This window comes from Panicum virgatum, chromosome 4K, assembly GCF_016808335.1.
Source record: "Panicum virgatum strain AP13 chromosome 4K, P.virgatum_v5, whole genome shotgun sequence".
NCBI classification, from domain to species: domain Eukaryota; kingdom Viridiplantae; phylum Streptophyta; class Magnoliopsida; order Poales; family Poaceae; genus Panicum; species Panicum virgatum.
In genome coordinates this window covers 15,208,712-15,227,612 of record NC_053139.1, presented here as the reverse complement: position 1 = coordinate 15,227,612, position 18,901 = coordinate 15,208,712, and the positions used below count along the sequence as shown (strand labels likewise).

Genomic DNA, 18,901 nt, shown 5'->3' with positions numbered 1-18,901 from the left:
AGGTTCGTTGTGCTTTCGGGCTTGCTCTAGTATTTTACTCGTCCATCCGAAGGGTGGGAGACCTGGGGGCACTAGAGTAGTGACTTCATACACAAGCGTGGTGCTCGGGTATGCGGGATCCTTCGGATATGACCGTGATTCATGGTGTGACTAGGGTAGACGGCAGGTGGTGACAGCCCAGTCCGTCCGGCGTAACAGCGGTGTTGCGTTTAGCGTACTCCCCGACGTTCGGGTTCGGTGTAGAAGTTCATGCAAACAGGTAACGGGACTGGATGTACTCCGGTGCGGGATCTTCTCCCCGCTATCCCATTTTCCTGGCACCTGCAGTCCTAACCATGGTCTAACATGACCCCAGCTTTGGATAAAAGCACTAGGACACCTAACCTAGCCCAAGCTCCAGCTGACTTGACGTAGGATAGAGTAGTTCTTTGTTTTATAGTTTCTCTCCTTTATTCCTTCCTCTTGGAGTGTGGATGTGTGTTGTGTCGCATTACCCTTGCTTATTCTTTATCTATACTTAACCCTGTTAGAGTATTGCCTATTGATTGAGGCACAATGTCATCATTAATGTTGAGTATAATACCTTTGCCGCGGCCGTCGTTTGGGACACAAATAAATAACGATACCCTTACTCTCCGGGTGAAATGCTACAACGGTATATCCGTGCGCTTGCGGATCCATCTGTAATTGTATTGATTATACCACGAGAGTGGCACCCCTTGGGTGCAGTTGATAGGATGGGTTCGGTGCCCTCATTTCTAGTGATTGCACTAAGGACTGCCAACAGGCATTTCTGGCGCTGTTACTAAGGATTAACCATTCCTAGTGATTGCGCTAAGAAATGTCAACAAGCATTTCTGGTGCCATTGCCGAGGACGGCATGTGAACAAAGATATTGTGCTGATATTAACTTAGACCTTGTACTCAGGATATAGTCTTTACTCTTTCAAGCTAATGTCACTTTATGTCTTCTTTTATTTTTGATTTGAAAGAAGACAGGGGTAGTGTATGACTGGTTTCTCCCTGCCGGAAAACTACTCAGACAATCCAGAGAAGCTCGTGAGAAGGGCACGACCTCGCGTCATTCCTCCTCTCGCTATCCTCCCGGCACAGGAACCCATTTCAAAAGCACCACTCGTTCTTGAGGCTATGGCTGAAAAGACACTCCGTGAGTTCTCCGTCCCCTCCACCGACAATGTGGCCAATGGCCCCAACATCAATGTCAGGGACGTGAACTTCGAGCTCAAATCAAGCCACATCAACATGGTGCAGGCTAGCCCATTCTGTGGCAAGCCAAATGAGGACGCAAATGCACATTTGCAGAATTTTCTGGAGCTCTACGACACCGTTATCATACGGGGTGTCGCTGCCGACGTTGTCAAGCTTCGTATGTTTCCCTTTTCCCTCCTGGGGAAGGCAAAATAGTGGTTTTATAAAGAAAAGGACATCGACACCTGGGCCAAATGCTCCAAGGTGTTCTTCGCAAAATTCTTCCCACTGGGCAAAACAAATGCCCTGCGCGGGAGAATTTCAAGTTTCCAGTAGACCGGGATGGAATCCATCCCAGAAGCTTGGGAGAGGCTGCAGAAATACATCCTGGCCTGTTCTCATCATGGCATGGACGAGTGGCTCGTCCTGCAAAGCTTCTACAACGGGCTCACAATGACATCTCGAGCCAACATTGATGCTGCTGCTGGAGGAGCCTTCCTCGACCTGACTATTGCCAAAGCAAAAGAATTAGTCGAGAAGATGGTCTCCAATCAGGGGTGGAGCGATGAACGACTCCAACCCCGTACAAAAGGCATGCATACCGTCAAAGAGACGGATATGATTGCCGCAAAGCTGGACCTCCTAATCAAGAAGATGGAGGAAGGGAGCAAACAACCGATCCATGCTCCCATTTACGCCATGGGTTCGCACTTCACGTGCGAAGTCTGTGGTAATGAAGGGCACTCGGGGAATGATTGCCCCGAAACCCGTGAAGACTGCGCCTATCTCAACAACAACAACAACAACAACGGGTACCGTACACAACAAGGAGGCCAGGGGTGGAACCAGCCACGTCCACATTTTCAGGGAGGTAATAACTACAATCCTTCTTATAATTCGAATTTCAATTCAAACCAACCTCCCTTGAGAGAACTTGTTCTTGGCCAAGTTAAAATCAACGAAAATATAAATAAAAAGCTTTTGGCCAATGATAAATCCCTGAAAAGTTTAGATGTTAAGCTTGAAGCTTTGTCTTCTACTCTTAAAAACCAGTAAAGTTTCAACAAAATGATCAAAACCCAGCTTGGATAAATTGCTGCTTCATTACCTGCTGTTGAGAGCAGGAAGATCCCGGGGCAACCCGAGTCTCCCGTTGAAAATGTCAGTATAGTGTCTACCGGATGGGGTAAATCGTCCCGGAGGCCACCACGCAATAACCATGCAGGTAGGTACTATCCCCCAAGGAACGACGTTTGGGATGGAATGGTGGCAGCGGTGCAAGAGGATCCAGGGGTCCCCATGATCAACTGCTCAATCTACATCAAACACTTCGAGTGATGCCTATGCGATCTGGGGGCAAGCGTGAATATAATGCCCAAGGTAATATATGAAGCACTTGAATATCCTACTCTTTCCCCCAACAACTATGCTCGTACAGCTTGCAGATTTAACCATTCGGTATCCCTAAGGGATAGCCGAACACATTTTCGTACGATTACGAGACTCCTTCGTGCTTGCCGACTTTTGTGGTAATGGATATGGAGGGCGACCTCGGAGTCGACCTCGTACTTGGGCGACCTTTTCTAAGGTCTGCCAAGGCAAGGATCGATGTCGGAAAGGGAGAAATTTGTTTCCGTGTCGGAAGGGAGGATATGTTTTTCAGGTTCAAGAAGAAGGAAGAGCAGCGCTTCAGGATCCAACAAGACAGTGAAGGGCAAGCACTCTAAGGTGCACCAAAACCCCAGCCAGAACAACGACCCTCCTCACCTAAAAGAAAGAAAAAGGAAAAGAAGGTGTGGCGGAAGGTCGAGAGTTCAGCCTCGTCCAGTCCTTCAGGACGAGCCGACGAATGGTAAGAACGATGGAGAAAAGTCGTGCACATTGGACTTTAAACGACACGCCCTTGCCAAAGGTAAACAGGTATTTATCTCATATTTGCTTTCTCCGCTTTTCAACATTTTCTTTGCACCTTATTTGTTTTTTTCCACTGCATGTTTGAAATTTTCAAAATTGTTTTCTGCATTCTGGAATTTTTCTAGCACTTTTCCCTTTTTACAAAAAGACCAAAAATATTTTCTGAGTTTTAAAATCCTTTGGGAAAAATAATTTGAACATCTTTTTTGAGTAAAATTTTGGCCGTGCACCATATTTCCAATGTTCATAACCGTTGAGGAAGCATCTGGCCAAAGGAGGGCACCAGGGGGCCCACCCTGGGGCCGGCCGACCCCACAGGATGGCCGACCCAGGACCAATGGCTCCTGGGCCCACCTTCTCCAACAGATACCTGACCGTTGTGCCTGGCTCTTCCTCGGGTGCACTCTCCCAAATTCCTTTAAATAGAGGCCGAGAGAGGGGTGATGAGCTCTCATGCTCACTCTCTCCACTCTCACTCCCTCTCACACATTTTTGCTCGGGTTTCCTTTAGATTTTGACTCAAGTTTGATTGCAAAGAACACACTCTCTCTTATTTTTTTGCTGCAAGATTGATCACATATTTGGAGGAACAACTTTTGGGTAAGAGTTTCATTTTCATTTCACTAACGTAACCCGAATCGAGTTGTTCTCGTTCGTTCTTGTTCGTTCTTGTTGCAAGCATGAGAGGTGCAGGGCGGAAAATTTCCAGAGCTCTCAAGAGGATGACGAGGTTGGGATCATCCCATTCGCAGGGCGAGTCGAGCTCTCATCATTCCCCCGAACCTGCACCAACACCGACTACAATGGATTATGAGCAAGACGAACAAGAAGAATAGTTCGAGGAGCAAGCTGCAGAACCGCAAGCCGAGGACATGGAGATAGATGAAGATGATGCACCATACCTCGACTTGCAAGATGACCACGAGCGTCAAGCCTACGCCATGATCAAGAATCGAAGCTTTGGTCAAACCAGAGCCTTCGATTTGGACCTTCTCGAAAAAATAGGTATGGACATTGACTTTGCTCGTGTTTGGCATACGGTTGGATGGGATGGTTTTGTGCCCGTTGAGGAGAATGGTTCTCGTCTCCTCACCATCTAGTTTCTTTGCACTCTTTGGGAGGTGGATGATGGTGTTTCTTTCTGCCTTTTTGGAGTTGAACGCTATTTTAATTGGAGAAATTTTAGTTACCTCCTTGGTTTTAGAGCGCGCTTGACAGTTTCCCTTGCAAAAGCTTGCCGCGGTTTTGATCGACATGAGTTTTGGGGTTTGATTTCGGGTCAAGTTGTTCATGGCAAGTTTGCACCTCGGTGCAATGACAATCAAAATCCGACTCTTCGTTTGATGCACAAGTGGGTGGCTATCACTCTCTTTCCAAGAGTTGATCCACGGCCAGTGCGGAACAATGAGTTGATGATATTATACGCCATGGTCAACAAAATCCGAATCTCCCCCGCACAAACAATGGTTAAGCAATGGCTCACAAATTTTCGGATGATGGGTCCTATTGAATGCACTTCTTTGATCACCCGCATCACATCAAACATGGGAATCTTAGATGGGAACCCCATTCCCTTCATTGAGGAGCCCCGTGTTATGATCGATGAGGCGTACTTGGTTCAAGGCCACACACTCAAGAAAGGCCCGGATGACTCCTTGATTTTCTTTTCGCATGGTTATGCAAATAAAATCCCATTGCCAAACGCGGGGTATCATCTGTATAACTGCCGTTCGCTAACCATCCCTCTTGTTCCACAAGAGGAGAGCCATAGGTATAGTGTTTCTGGTCTTCCTGGCAGGGTTACAAGAAGCAGGGCCAGAAGGGAGGAGTTCATGCAGCAGCAATCTCAGCCTCAACCATAGCAATATGAGGCTGGAGGTTCGTCATGGCAGAATGCCAGCTCCACCGAGTGGGCACGGCTGGCCTCAGGGTACCGGTCCACCAGTTCCAGCTCCAGTGGTCTCCCGCGATGTACAGCTTCGTCCAGAGGTTTCGCCACTCTAACTCGGCAGATGGGCGAGCTGAACGTGCGCACCACCAACATCGACAAGTCGCTGGGGCAGCACATCGAGATAACTCAAAACTGGCAGCGATACACAGGCATGAGGATCCGCAACCTGGAGCAGCAACAGCAGCAATCCCAGGAGGAGTGGAGGGCCTACTACCGTTGGGCTGGGTTTAATCCCAACCAGCTGCAGTGAGCCCGAAGCTAGTTTGGGGGAGGACCACCATAAGAGGTACCTTGTATCAAACTCTATCTTTACTTCTTTCAAAACCTTACATGAAACCAAACAAAAATTTGCAAAATTCTGAAAATCCATAAAAATTTGCATAACTAAAAATTGGCAAAACCTTTAAAAACCCCAAAAAAATATTTACTTGCTTTCCAGTATGTGTAGTAAGCATGTGTAGTTTTTCCTTGTTGAGATGATGAATAGTTGCTCTGTTAGTTCCTTTCATATGCCTAGTTACAACCTTGTGCTCTCCCTAAGTTCTGAGTTTGGTGGCTAGATGTTCAAAGCTTAATCTTGAAACTTGTGGGTAGCGAAAAAGCAGAATTCGAATCTAGGTTGTTGTGGGTTATGATATGGCTGAAAAGAGTTGCTATGATCTTCTCCTACGTGATACTTGATATCCTGAGTATTTCTTTTCAAAAATACAAAAATAAAAATAAAAGTTCCTGGGTGATATGCAATTCCCATCCAGAGCCATATGAGTTACAAGTTTGAACAGCTTTTCCACATATGCAACTTGTCTTCTCATTGAGCTTTGCCAAATTGTTGTGACCCTTTGTGAGAATCATTTCATACGCCCATGATCAAGATCACGTACACGACCACTCACATGCTATACTTCTAACACCTAGAAGATAGCAAGTACATCCATCCATCCACAAATAAAACTCCATGTTGTACCATGTTTATCTCTCTCCAAAGTTATCATCATGATGTATGGACTATACAAAAAGAAATAAAAGATGCATACCCAAAGAAGGTATGCCACATGCCCACAAGGCGTGTCAAAAGAAAAAAAGAAAAGAAAAAGAAAAAAAAGAAAGAGAAAATATAGCCCATACCAAAAAAAATTATAAGGGAAAGAATTCATATGAAGGAGTTTCATCCACTATCCACCAAAAATATCCACACACTTGCACATCTTGATCAAGGCTTATGACTTGTTTCTCCGTGGATCCAGTCTTTGACTTAGCGAAATATGAGAAGCAAGTTTGCCATTATATCCTCCATACCTACAGATCCACCAAAAAGAGGCCATTAGAAGAGGATGAAAAAACAAAGGTGCATAAAAATGCCTTGGTGAGGAATGAAACACATTGAGCGATCCGAGAGATCACCCGAGGAACTACAATATTTCTTTTCAAAAACTTTATAAAACCTCCGGATTGACGGTTGAACAAAGGAGTGGTAAGTGGTACTCTACAAGCCGTTCTGACCCTCAACCGCCAAAGATGAGGATGATGCTATAAGCCCCACAGGAGTAAGGTAAAAGGTGCGAACAAGACCAACTTATTCAGAATAAAGGTAAGAACACTCGATTGTGCCTCGTGCATAAGTCAGGAATGCGACATTGTAGCAACTCCTGATCAACAACCTAAGTCTAAAACTTTGCTCGGGACGAGCAAAGGGCTAGCTTGGGGGAGTTGTTGACGGTGCTTAAGTGCCATTTTCACCCGTCAACTATACTCAATAATAAAGAAAAACTACATGCCTTACTCACATATTTGTATCACTAACCTCACTCCACAGTTGTTTTTGAGTTTTGTACATTTCAGATGAGCAGGAGCGGAATAAGATGAAAACACGCAGCAGACGCCAAGCAACTACGCAGAATATCGCATCCGGCATCACACCCTTACAAAGAGGGCCCACATGTCAAAGGAAACGGGGCCTCCACGCAAGATGCACCAGAGGATAAGGATAAGGATCAAAGAATATACCATCCAGCAGAAGATAAGCCCGAGAGGCTGCCAGGTGGGGTCGGCCGAACCCTTGGGTCGGCCGAACCTGGCCTGGTTCCCGTCCAGGTGCACTTCGAGGAGTGGCTGCCAAGGCACCTGATCACCTTCCATATGTGCATTGGCGGGAAACCGACCTCTAGAGCTATAAATAGGCCTCTCCTCCACCCCCCCCCTCAACACACACACACACACACACACACACTTTATTCCATTCGCTCCAAGAAGGCTCTCCTCTCTCTTAGCTAGGTAGTGCAGCTAGGCTAGTTCTCTTTAGCGAGCAAGTCATCCTCGGGGTCGTTGAGCAATCCTCGGCTCCTGGTATGGCTTTGTATCCGACTTATCAGACTTCTATTCATAATATAGAGTTTTGCCATGGTTGCTTTGCTATCTTAATAGTTTACCAATCCACGCTTAGTTCATTCATAAGTTATGCTACGGTCTTGGTTAGGTCAGATGATCCGGGTACGGATAGAGGTTTGTTGTGCTTTCGGGCTTGCTCTAGTGTTTTACTCGTCCATCCGAAGGGTGGGAGACCTGGGGGCACTAGAGTAGTGACTTCATACACGAGCGTGGTGCTCGGGTATGCGGGATCCTTCGGATATGACCGTGCTCCATGGTGTGACTGGGGTAGACGGCAGGTGGTGACAGCGCTGTCCATCCGGCGTGACAACAGTGTTGCGTTTAGCGTACTCCCCGACGTTCGGGTTCGGTGTAGGAGTTCATGCAAAGAGGTAACGGGACTGGATGTACTCCGGTGCGGGACCTTCTCCCCGCTATCCCATTTTCCTGGCACCTACAGTCCTAACCATGATCTAACATGACCCCAGCTTTGGATAGAAGCACTAGGACACCTAACCTAGCCTAACCTCTAGCTGACTTGACGTAGGATAGAGTAGTTTTTTGTTTTATAGTTTCTCTCCTTTATTCCTTCCTCTTGGAGTGTGGATGTGTGCTGTGTCGCATTACCCTTGCTTATTCTTTATCTGTACTTACCCCTGTTAGAGTATTGCCTATTGCTTGAGGCACAATGTCATGGTTGATGTTGAGTACAATACCTTTGCCGCTGCCGTCCTTTGGGAAGCAAATAAATAACGATACCCTTATTCTCCGGGTGAAATGCTACAATGGTATATCCGTGCGCTTGCGGATCCATCTATAATCGTATTGATTATACCACGAGAGTTGCACCCCTTGGGTGCAGTTCCTAGGATGGGTTCGGCGCCCTCATTTCTAGTGATTGCACTAAGGACTGCCAACAGGCATTTCTGGCGTTGTTACTAAGGATTAACCATTCCTAGTGATTGCGCTAAGAAATGTCAACAAGAGGCGACCGCCGCAGCGCCCGGGCCACATCTCGGTCTCACCACAATGAAGGGGGAACCACACGCGCCCCACCATCCGGCGCACATCTCCAAGAAGGCTGCACCGGCGATCTTGGGCCTAAACCATCGCAGGTAAGGTCCGATGGGGTACGGGACGGAAAAACTGCCCTACAACCCACTAACATCTCGGGGTCCATAAGCTGGCCCGCCAGCAGGCTCGACAACTGCCCAGGGAAGCCGCCGAACGAGAGGCGGGGACGGACAGGCCGCGAACAGCTGAAACCCAGACACGGCCACGTGTTTCTGGGCGTCCCGACTCGTGTTTGAGTCTCGGCCTGTTGCCGACCCATGCTTGTCCCCGAGGAAAGGCTGCGAGCTGTCAGGGTCGGCCAAACGACCTAGATAACCATGACAGTCAAGACATCAAGAAATTGGGCTAGTCGCTGTTCGACTCGCTCCGGATCCCCTCGAAGGGGAGTTGGGGCAAACGGCTAGACAAAGGTCGGGACAACGCAGGCAGCACAATCCGAAGAAATAAGATTTTGCTCATGGCGGATAAGATTTTACAAAGTGCGTGCAGCCCACGGTCGCTACCAGTTAGAAAAAACTTTGCCATCCGCGAAGGATGGCAATTTTGCCTGTCTTGGGGGTGTTAGCTGCCGGAGTAGGAAGGTCCAGAGGAATGTCCTCCTCGTAGACCTTCTTCTAGCATCTCCACCTCCACTGGCATCGCTGCAGGGGAAGTCGGCGAACAGCCTTGCCACCGCCGTCATCGGAATACCGTGGCTCCGATGACGAGCCCTGAAGCCGGAGAACGCGAGGATACCTGGCATACTAGGCGCCTCGATGAGTTGCTCCAGCTGCTGGGTGGGTCAAGGACCTCCTCCAACCATCCCATGTCACTCGCAAATATTCTTCTAGCACCAAGATCTAAAGGGCCAGTAAACCCCCTCCGGAGGACAAACAAAGGCAAAGAAGCGTGCCATTATAAGCAAGGAATGGGTGCGGAAGAAGAAACAAGTTTGATGGAAGGGAAGCCACAAAACACCCTATTTATAGCCAAGAAGAGGTAGGGGGCAGGCCCAACTCGAAAGATTTGGCCTCCTCAATGGGAGGTACGACGCCTCACAAGACGAACAGAAACCGCCCTCGGTCGAAGGACTGCGACACGACAGCACGGGACAGGCCCGCGCAGATGGGCACCGCTCGAGACGGAGCCCTGGCCGACGCCAGCCTCGACGGGTCTCGTCGGGGGTGCACGGGCATGCTCGTGTGACCACCGGATCAAAAGGGGAAGCGCTCGCAGAACCCTCTAAGCAAATCTCTGATTCACTCAGAGGCTCGGGGGCTACACCCACTGGATGCGCTCGCACACACCGATAGGAGCAAGGGGCGGCAGCGTTGCATCCCTACCTGACAGCAGGCTCACGCCTATCGAGGTAGTCTCAGGGCATTCCAGTCAAAGCTGCAGGTCCGTGTAGAGGCCCGAGGCTGCGCTCGTGGGAAGCGCTTGTGTGCACCCACCGAGAAAAGAGGCAGTAGCGTCGCATCCCATCCGAACTACAAGCCTGCACCTACTGATGCACGCGCTGAACCCTCTGAACAAATCTGTGATTCGCTCAGAGGCTCGTGGGCTACACCCAGTGGGTGTGCTCGCACGCACCCACCAAGAAACCACGAGAAGTGGAAGGACGATCCACCGCACCTATCAGCACCGCCTAAACAGGACCCCAGCGCGCTTCCACCATGACCGCGAGGGGGTTCGGGGGCTACTAATGGGGTAAAAGTGACGGGTATCCCTAATTGCCCGTCAAAGCTAAACCTCTAGGGCTTAGTCTTGATGGCGTTACGGATCAACCAGTGTCGACACTAGTTCAGACAGCCCGGGGACGGCCCAGCAAGCCGAAAGCAGCCCAGGGCCCGCTTGAGGCTCCACCTCGCCCGACCCTTATGGGGGGCTCTGCCTCACCCGACCCCCACAGCCAAGGGCCCCGCACGGCCACGCGGCAGCCAACCAGCCCCGAGCCAAGGGGGACGTCCCCGGTCAAAAGCCTGTGCAAGGAGTCACGTCGGGGCAAGTGGGAGACTTGACCGCCCACGCCATTGCACGGACCATGATGGGAAGTGAGTTGACAAGTCCATCCCAGAGGAGAACACTGTCCAACCACTCCCCCGGAAGTCAGCGCCAAGGACATGATGACCGTCCGGATGAAGGACGAGACCGGACGGTGATACGGAACACCGACATCGGTAATTGTTTAGATCTTGCTAGGTTGACTTGTTAATCTAGTTTATTTTAAGCTTTTACAGCAACTTATCCAGCTTGGGTCTGTTTGCTGTCGGCTGACCATGTGATTCCATCACTATAGCCGATAGGATTCGGGTCTATGTGTTGTTCCCTAAAGTTGCATCGTTTTAGATAGGCTCACTTTGTTAGATCAGCTGCACGGTAGCCGATTGCTGACGTCACTCGCATTGGTTGGCTAGCCGATTGCACCCGAGAATTTAACGTATATCTTCCTTGTCAATTGCAGGTCAAATTGACTGGCACGCCGAGCGCACCACATGCGCGCCGACTGGGTTCAGTACGCCGAGCATGCTGTGACCGATACCCCACCCGCTTGGCTCCTCTTCGGTAATTCACGAGCAAAGAAAATTGGAGACATTAATTCCTAGCTTCTTTCCGTTGGATACCAACACAAAATCATCAAAATGATTAAACAACAAAAACCAACCAGATCCCGGCCGCATGCTGCACAAAAGCTGCCGCTTGCCCCACACGGGCAGCGCCAGGCGCTGGGACACGACGCGGGTGGCCACGCGCCGACAAGGCCGTGCGCCTCAGCCGGGATGGCTGCCGGCGCCACGCCGCCACAGCTAGGTCCTCGTGCCCGCTCGCCTGCTCATGGGTGCGCGCTCCGAGCTGCACTCGAGTTCAGCGGACCGCGGCGTCAGCAAGGGCCAGTGGGCCGCCGGTGGGATGCGCCCTTGCCGAGCGGAGTGGGCCGGCGCTAGCAACTGCGAAGGGTGAGCGCAGAGGAGGGAGGAAGGAGGGTGGAGAGAGGAAAAAAGTAAAATGCTGACTATGGGTCCCACCACATGGTAGTTGGTATAGAGAGTGATATAGAGAATGGATGGGTGTGGAGAAACTGAATATAGAGAAGAAAATCTCGATGATCAGACATAGTTATTCCTTTTGGAGAGTGAATTTGGAGAGTGACGAGTGCGAAGAGCCTGAGCTAGCTACTGGCTCGTGCAGGTGGAGGAGGCCTAAGGGCTTCTATCATTTTAGGGGCAAGCCGACTATATACCATGTGGACCGGTTACGCTCCCGCTTGTACTAAAAGCTGATTCGGATGAAACTGTTATCACTGGAATGGGCAAGTTATCCCTAGCTATTGCCTGTAATGTAGGATACTTATTAATCCCTCGATACTTCAACCAATTGATGATATATCTAGATCTTTTGTTGTAGAAGTACGGCTCATCCAAATAAAGGTCTAAGAGCAACTCCAGTGGAGTGACTAAAACTCATTTTAGTCACCCACTTTTCATGTTTAATCACTTAAAATGTAGTGTCTACTCCAGTGGAGTGATCAAATGATGGCCCCTAAATCAATATGACTAGTGGGATCTATCTGTCAGCGAAACAACCCGCACGAACGCTAGCGCTGCTCGCGCTACGCCGCCATCCTTCCTCTGCGCCGGCGACCTCGCGACGAGCCGCCATCCTCCCTGTCTCCCTCCCGCACCCGCGGCGAGTTCATGCCGGGGGTGCCGGCGAGTTCCTCCCGCACCCGTGCTCATCGACGCGCTCCCGGTGCTCGAGATCTTGCCTCCTTCTCCGTCGGCATCAACCGCGTCGACCTCACCAAGTGCCGCGAGCGCGGGATTCGGGTCACCAACACCCCCGACGTCCTCACCGACGACGTCGCAGACCTCGCCGTCGGCCTCGCCATCACCGTGTGCTCCGCAGGGTTCGTCGGTTTGTTTCCCCTTCTCAAAACCAATTTTTTTCTTGCTTCCTGCAAATATAATAAAGGGGTCATGATCCGGGACACAATTTTTAAGAGAATCAAGGATTATTGTTTCATATCATTGGTTGTCTTTCTTCTGGGGAAGTATTGATTAGAGGGTATGAATAATTATTCTTCGATACCTTGAGGAAAACCGTCCTTTGAACTTGACTTCCTTGGTTTCCATTAGACAGAGGTTGTTTCTTCTTCCAGCAATGTCCATCCTGATCAAACACTGCGGCAGCACAGAAGCAATCGGTCAGGCATAAGTTTTGGCAAGTAGTCTTGTTCATGGGGAAGTACTGCTCGTAGGCACGAAGAGGCCAATCAATGTTATTCACTGGAATCATTTGAAACTGCTCTAGTACTTGTGCCTCCCTCAAGTCACAGCTTTGCAATGCAAAGTCTGATTTGCACCCTTTGTATTTTCTTTCTGGATCAAAGAACGAATAGTTTGGAGCACAAGCACATTCTGTTTCTGTCTGGTTCCAGTTGAACGTGCAATAGCTGTTGTATCCACACACTCCACTGCCAAAATTTGAGTACATAATGGTGCAGATATTTTCCGGCACTGCTTGCACTACTGTCAATGCTGCAGGCAACCCACTGCTTACTACTCCTTTTTTTGGCTGTAGAATCTGGATTCTATGTGACTGAAAGCTCAGACTTTGTTGAGGAGGTCTTGACCTTCTTAATTAATAGCCAGAAATGTAGCTTCCTCGTCTGTATAACTGAAGATAATATCATCAAAGTCAGTTCAAAACAGTTCAATATTGTTGAAGATAATATCATCAAGTGTACCCAACCTTGTCATTTCTTGTATGCTAATTCAGTGTTGCATTTTGTGTTAGTGCGGCAGATGTCGAGGTCCGAGAGGCTTCAGCGGTGGCGGGAGGAAAAGGAGGAATCCAATGAAGATGATGTCGTCTTCCTTGGTGCTATGCTTGCGGCATTGAAGAGGAAGAAGAACAAGATCATCTGTTTAATGCAATAACCTGTATTAATGTAATAACCTGGTGGCATAACCATCTTTGGATTTTGGAGATCAAAATGTTCATTTGAATGAATAACATCCTGTTCATATTCCTGCTATTTCAATCCAGTGGTCGAAACAGAAATTGTTATCATCCAGACATCTATTGCAGTAACAAGGAAAACATGACTGGATACATGGCTCCAGAATAATTAGATAAAAGTGGGCAAAGAATATGGAGACACTCTCCCAGGTCTATTGTGTTACAGGAAAGCTGTGTGTACTGTAATAGCATCAGCATGAGAGCTGTAGATACATGGCTCCAGAACAAACTAAGCAACATTGAACTGAACAAGCCTTGATACAGTGAACTGAACAAAGCAGTGAAATCAACTCATGTTCTGCAGTGTTGATCCCATCACAAGAGCTTCAGTACTACCATCCATGCTCCAGTGCTGGAATATACAGAGAAACAAACAGAAAGAAAGACAGCTAGCTTAGTTATAATCTTAAAATATAGTGTTGATTATTCCCACTTGCCCATGGGCATCAGAAAAATGTACTCGTTGTTATAATCTGAAGCTGACAGCCCAGACAGCATCACAACACATCATAATTCAGAGGCACAGGAAATGATAAATCTTGCTCAGAGTTACATAATTCAGAGGAACGGCACAGCATCACAGCACAGCATAATCACTATACCACAGCCCAAAAATACCATCGGACGTGTGTTGGCAAAAGTACCAGAATAGCGACGAACTATCAGTCGGTAAAACTTTGTAACAGTCTGTCAGTCGGCAAATTAAGTTTTAACGACTGACCATCAGTCGGTGTTCCTATTCAGATATACCATCGAATGGAGTGTCGGCAAAAGCTAATATGGGCCTCAAACCATCTGTCGGCATACATGCAGGCCCATCGTCTGCTCTCGCGCGCAATTTTTCCTTGGGAGCCCACCGGTCAGCTCTGCAAAACCCTAATCCCCGCGCCCTCGCCCTGTATTCCCCAAATTTCCCCGCCGCCGCGCAGTCGCCCCAACCCAAATCTCATCCACGCGCGCTCGGCGCTCTCCCCAAATTGGTGCGCGCGCTCGACTCCTCACCGGAATCTTCACCTGCCCCTCTGCTCTCCCAAATCTCACGAGCCACCAAACTGCTCCTCTCCCAAATCTTCACAGTCGTGTAAGACCTTGCACTCCTGCCGGCCGTCCGTCCCGTCCAGGAGCTGCCGCCCACGGGAGAGCAGGAGACCGGAGCCGCGAGCGCGTCCAGGCGAGAGGCACCGCACAACCGCGTGCCCTGGGGCGGGGCCGCAAGCGGGAGAGGACGCGGCAGCCGGGCCTCCGCGCCGCGAGTGCGTCCAGGAGCCGCGCCGCCGCGTGCCCTGGGGTGGGGCCTTGTGGGGAGAGGACGCAGTAGACCGAGCGGCTCTGCACCGCGAGTGCATCCAGGAGCCGCGCCGCCAACCCTAGTCCACCACCCAGCCACATCCACCACCGCCAACCCTAGTCCAAGAAGGGGTAATCCTGCAACTTGCAATCTTTTTCAGAGTTTATCCTGCAATCTTCCTATACTCAGTTGGTTGGCCGCCACATCCATCACCACAAGTGTCAGTACTCAATGTGAATCCTGCAATCTTTAGTCTAATAAATTGGTTCAGTCCACATACATAGTTTACTAGTATCTTGTTCATATATTCACAGAGTTTACTAGTATCTTGTTCATATATTCAGTTGCTAGCAACTTGCAGTATTTTTTTAGTAATTGTATCCAGATTTGGTCTACACTGGCCTTCAATTTTAAAGCACTAGGCTTGATAGTACCATGTTCTTATACTCTGTTACTAGTACTCTTTAATGCTAGTATTTGACATGGATGAATATCAACTAAAATCTAGTGGGCAGTTAATTTTATTTCTTGTTTGACTTGCTGCAGTTAATTTCAAAAGTTGTGCTCTAATATTACATATTCTTTGTTGAAAAGCTCAGCAGCAACTTGCATGCTTAATTTGAGTTGACTATCTGACTTTGTATCTCCGCACAGCCACCTCCTTGGAGCTTCCTTCACTGATTTGGTTACGGAGACACTGCTGGCTCACCGCAGGTTCATATTGCAGGACAAGGTAAAGAGAATTTCAGATATGAAGCAAAAATTCATGGGTACCATATGTAATGGTGGATCCTTTTTGAATTTATGCTTGATGCAAATTACATTTGTATGAGCAGACCAGTAGCCGAAAGCAATTTGCAAAGATTGCTAATTCATTTGTTCTTTCAGAAGAAAAAATGTCAAGCGCAAGAGGAAACAATAAGGAAGAAGCCATCAGGTATGAGCAGCAGCGCCTCGCAACAATTGCAGCCAACAAAAGGAAGCTAGATGCTCTTAAGCTCCCTTCTTTGAGCAATGTGGTACAACACGATCAAACTAAGAAAAGAAAAAAGGTGCTGTATACATACTTTTTCTTGCAATAGTCTCTGTATTTCTTGGCAACTATTTACACCATAATGTTTCATTGCTTTAGAGAACTCCTAGCAAGAAAGATGCAGCAACTAGACACCATAACATGCGCAAAAGGCCACCAAGAAATCCTGTTGACAATGCAGATGAGGACAATGGTGAAGATCAGGATTCGGAATCAATTGGAAAAGGTGTTGACTGGAGGCTTGTGGATGCTGAAAAGAAGTTTGAGGTTTGGACTGACCTAAAGGTGCCCTGCGCATGCTATCTCTAGTATAGTTTGTATTTTTTTTGTATATATTATTACTCTAGAACTGATTGCTTACTTTTTCTTGTCAAATTAGGAAGTCTATGATATTGATGATGCTGCGTTCAACTGGTTTCTGGGCACTGCTGGAATGAAATGGAAGGAATTCAAGTCCACCGTAAAGAAGCAATTTTTTGATGAGAAAATTTCAGATGAAGAATTGAGGGCAAAACATAGAGACAGAGTCAATGATGATGATTGGAAGTTCCTGTCAAACTATTGTAGGTCACCTGAATCTGAAGTAAGTAACTAGTATTAATTACTTGTGTTCAACAAACTTTGTAGAATTTAACACTGTCTATCATAGGCTCGCACGGAAGTAGCGAAGTCAAATCGTTCAAAGTTGGGGACACCCCATACAGCAGGCAGTAAGAGCTTTGCTCGTTCGGGCCATGAATTGGTATTGAAACTATATCTATCATTATTTTGGTACATTACAATTTCTTATTTTCAGTCTTGAAAGTTCAATTTTCTTTGTAGGATGGTGTTCTAGGGCGTCCTCCACGAAGAGATGAACTATATATAAAGACCCATACAAGGAAAAATGGAGTGCCATTAACGAAAGCAGAACCAATTATTGTAAGTGTGCTTATGAAAATGACTTGCAGTTTGAAGGAATATTTTTTTGTGTGTAACCATAGATATTTCATTTGTGCAGAATAAGCTTAAATCCATTGTTGAAGCTCGTCCAGAATTGAAGCAGAAAACAATTCAACAAGGTGATGCATATGCTGCTGCTTGTGGAGAAAAGGAGCCAAGAGGACGTGTTCGTGTTTTGGGCCTCGGACCAACTCCCCAACATGTTGGTACCCCGGGGTTGAAGTCTTACAAACCCACAAGGCTTCAAATGGAAGTTCTAGCCCGTAAAAAGGCTTAAAGTGAAAATGCAGCTCTACAACAACACATTGCAGAAATGGAGGAAGATATGGAAATAATGTCACAACATGGTTCTAATTCAAGGCATCATGTGGTAAATTACTTCAACAACCTTGAGTTACTTAGAATCATAGTAAAATATAATTAGTTGATGAATAATCTCATAGACATGTAAGCTCATATCAGTAGCGAACAATAATTTTTACAAGCTCATAGCTCCTATTTGCACTACCACTTATTTATATCATCTTTATAGAGCCCAAGGTCTGAAGAACATGTCGATGAGGCATGTCATAATGCTCAAAATCAAGAAGATGGAGCTTCTGATCACTCTAGTGAGGATGATTACTTGATTGTGAAAAGGCGTGTTGTAACCCCAGCAACAGCCCATCATCATCAAATGAGCCCTGGAGGTGCAGCCCCAATAGTGCAGCCATGTCGGTGCATCCCTGTAGCCCCATCTACACATGATGAACTTGTAATCTTCTCATCCATGCTATAATTTTTTTACTTTGATTTATTTGTGGCTCTATCTCATAAATGCATCATTTTCTTTAGGTTGGAAAGGATGTGATATTATATGCCTTGCTACGATCTGATGTAGCAGTGGCTAAGGGAACAATTATTTCAACTGATCCAAAGAGCATGCTAGGAGATGTGGCTCTTAGAAATTAGTATTACGAAGTGGTTGTGAATGTTGTGCTGAAAAGGGATACAGTTCTGCCTCGTCCTTATGGTTATGTGGAGACTATGGCTGATGCACATAAGATGTCAATTGCATGGCCATACAAAAAAGTACTACACTTATCTTTGATACATTTTTTTATGTGTCATGAGAGTGACCGCAACCACTAATTAATTGTTTATATTTCTGACAGTTGAAGGTTACCAAAGAATCACAATCTACCCAAGGTACAACAGGTATTTTCTGAATTTTTGCTTTCAGCAAACAGCCCACTCTTCTACTATTACTATTTGATCTCATTTTAGTTCCAGCTTTGGGCGTGTTAGAATTTGTGGTAGTCCATCAAGAAAGTACACTTAGTTGTATGAATTGCACACTAATTAGCCAATTTTCCTAAGAGTAGGCAAGTCAGCTAGTTGTAGCAACATACAACAATTTTGTAGATTAATTTTCACTCTTCCTTCTGTTCCTGAAGTTATTTTTCAGCATACTTTTAACTTGTTTAGGTGGGAGGTCTTAGAGGTGGCATGATGGTTGATCATGTAAGCAACAAGGGGATCAACGCTCATGGACACTTATTTTGGGCAGTGCTTATGGGCATTTTTATTTTGGGTAGTGCTCATTTGGAATATCTAGGCTGGCTTCTATTATTTTGTAAATGTGGGCATGTGGCTGCTGCTTGAAATGTGGTCTGTGACAAACCCAACAGACTATCTAGCTAGCTTGACTTGAGCACTGTGACATCACAAATGATGTCTATGATGAAGCTTTGCCAACCAATTATGTATTGTTGAATATATGTAGGATTCATATGAAAACTATGAGCTCTACTTTAGTCAATACTATGTTTGATATCTGTTGGATTCAAATGAAAAACATGATCTATATATCTTTAGCCAAGTGTGCTTGATATGTACTGTTTCAAAAGATTATTGGAGCTGTATGGTCAATGAGGGATTAATTATATTATTTTTTGTGGATGTAGCGTTGGATTGTTGGTTGCTAAAGAAATTTAGCTACTCACTGTCAGTTGGCATAAACATTGTAACGGATCATTTGTTGGGAATATATGTCAGTTGGTATATCTTTGTATGGCAACAGACTATCTGTCAGTATATCTATGTCAGTCGGTATAAGTTATACCGACGCCACTTACAACGACAA

The 18,901-nt window shown here is 47.0% G+C and overlaps 1 protein-coding gene and 1 long non-coding RNA gene across 2 annotated transcripts; both read left to right on the top strand.

Moving 5' to 3' along the window:
* Window positions 1-12,186: 12,186 nt before the first annotated feature.
* On the top strand, window positions 12,187-13,431 carry LOC120701941. Its single transcript, XM_039985734.1, has 3 exons — window positions 12,187-12,406; window positions 13,073-13,188; window positions 13,297-13,431. The coding sequence occupies exons 1-3, from the start codon at window positions 12,187-12,189 to the stop codon at window positions 13,429-13,431; spliced, it is 471 nt and encodes a 156-aa protein (XP_039841668.1).
* A 4,484-nt stretch (window positions 13,432-17,915) lies between these two features.
* On the top strand, window positions 17,916-18,577 carry LOC120705086. The gene is made up of 2 exons (XR_005687775.1): window positions 17,916-17,973; window positions 18,244-18,577. It is a non-coding gene; the product is annotated as an uncharacterized LOC120705086 (long non-coding RNA).
* Window positions 18,578-18,901: the final 324 nt, after the last annotated feature.

What these genes read in the sequence shown, in the direction of transcription:
- LOC120701941 (XM_039985734.1), top strand. Translation starts at nt 12,187, where the DNA reads ATGCCGGGGGTGCCGGCGAGTTCCTCCCGCACCCGTGCTCATCGACGC. An exon ending in GTGCTCCGCAGGGTTCGTCG is followed by an intron (nt 12,407 to 13,072) that starts GTTTGTTTCCCC and finishes TTTTGGCTGTAG; the next exon opens with AATCTGGATTCTATGTGACT. An exon ending in CTGAAGATAATATCATCAAA is followed by an intron (nt 13,189 to 13,296) that starts GTCAGTTCAAAA and finishes TTAGTGCGGCAG; the next exon opens with ATGTCGAGGTCCGAGAGGCT.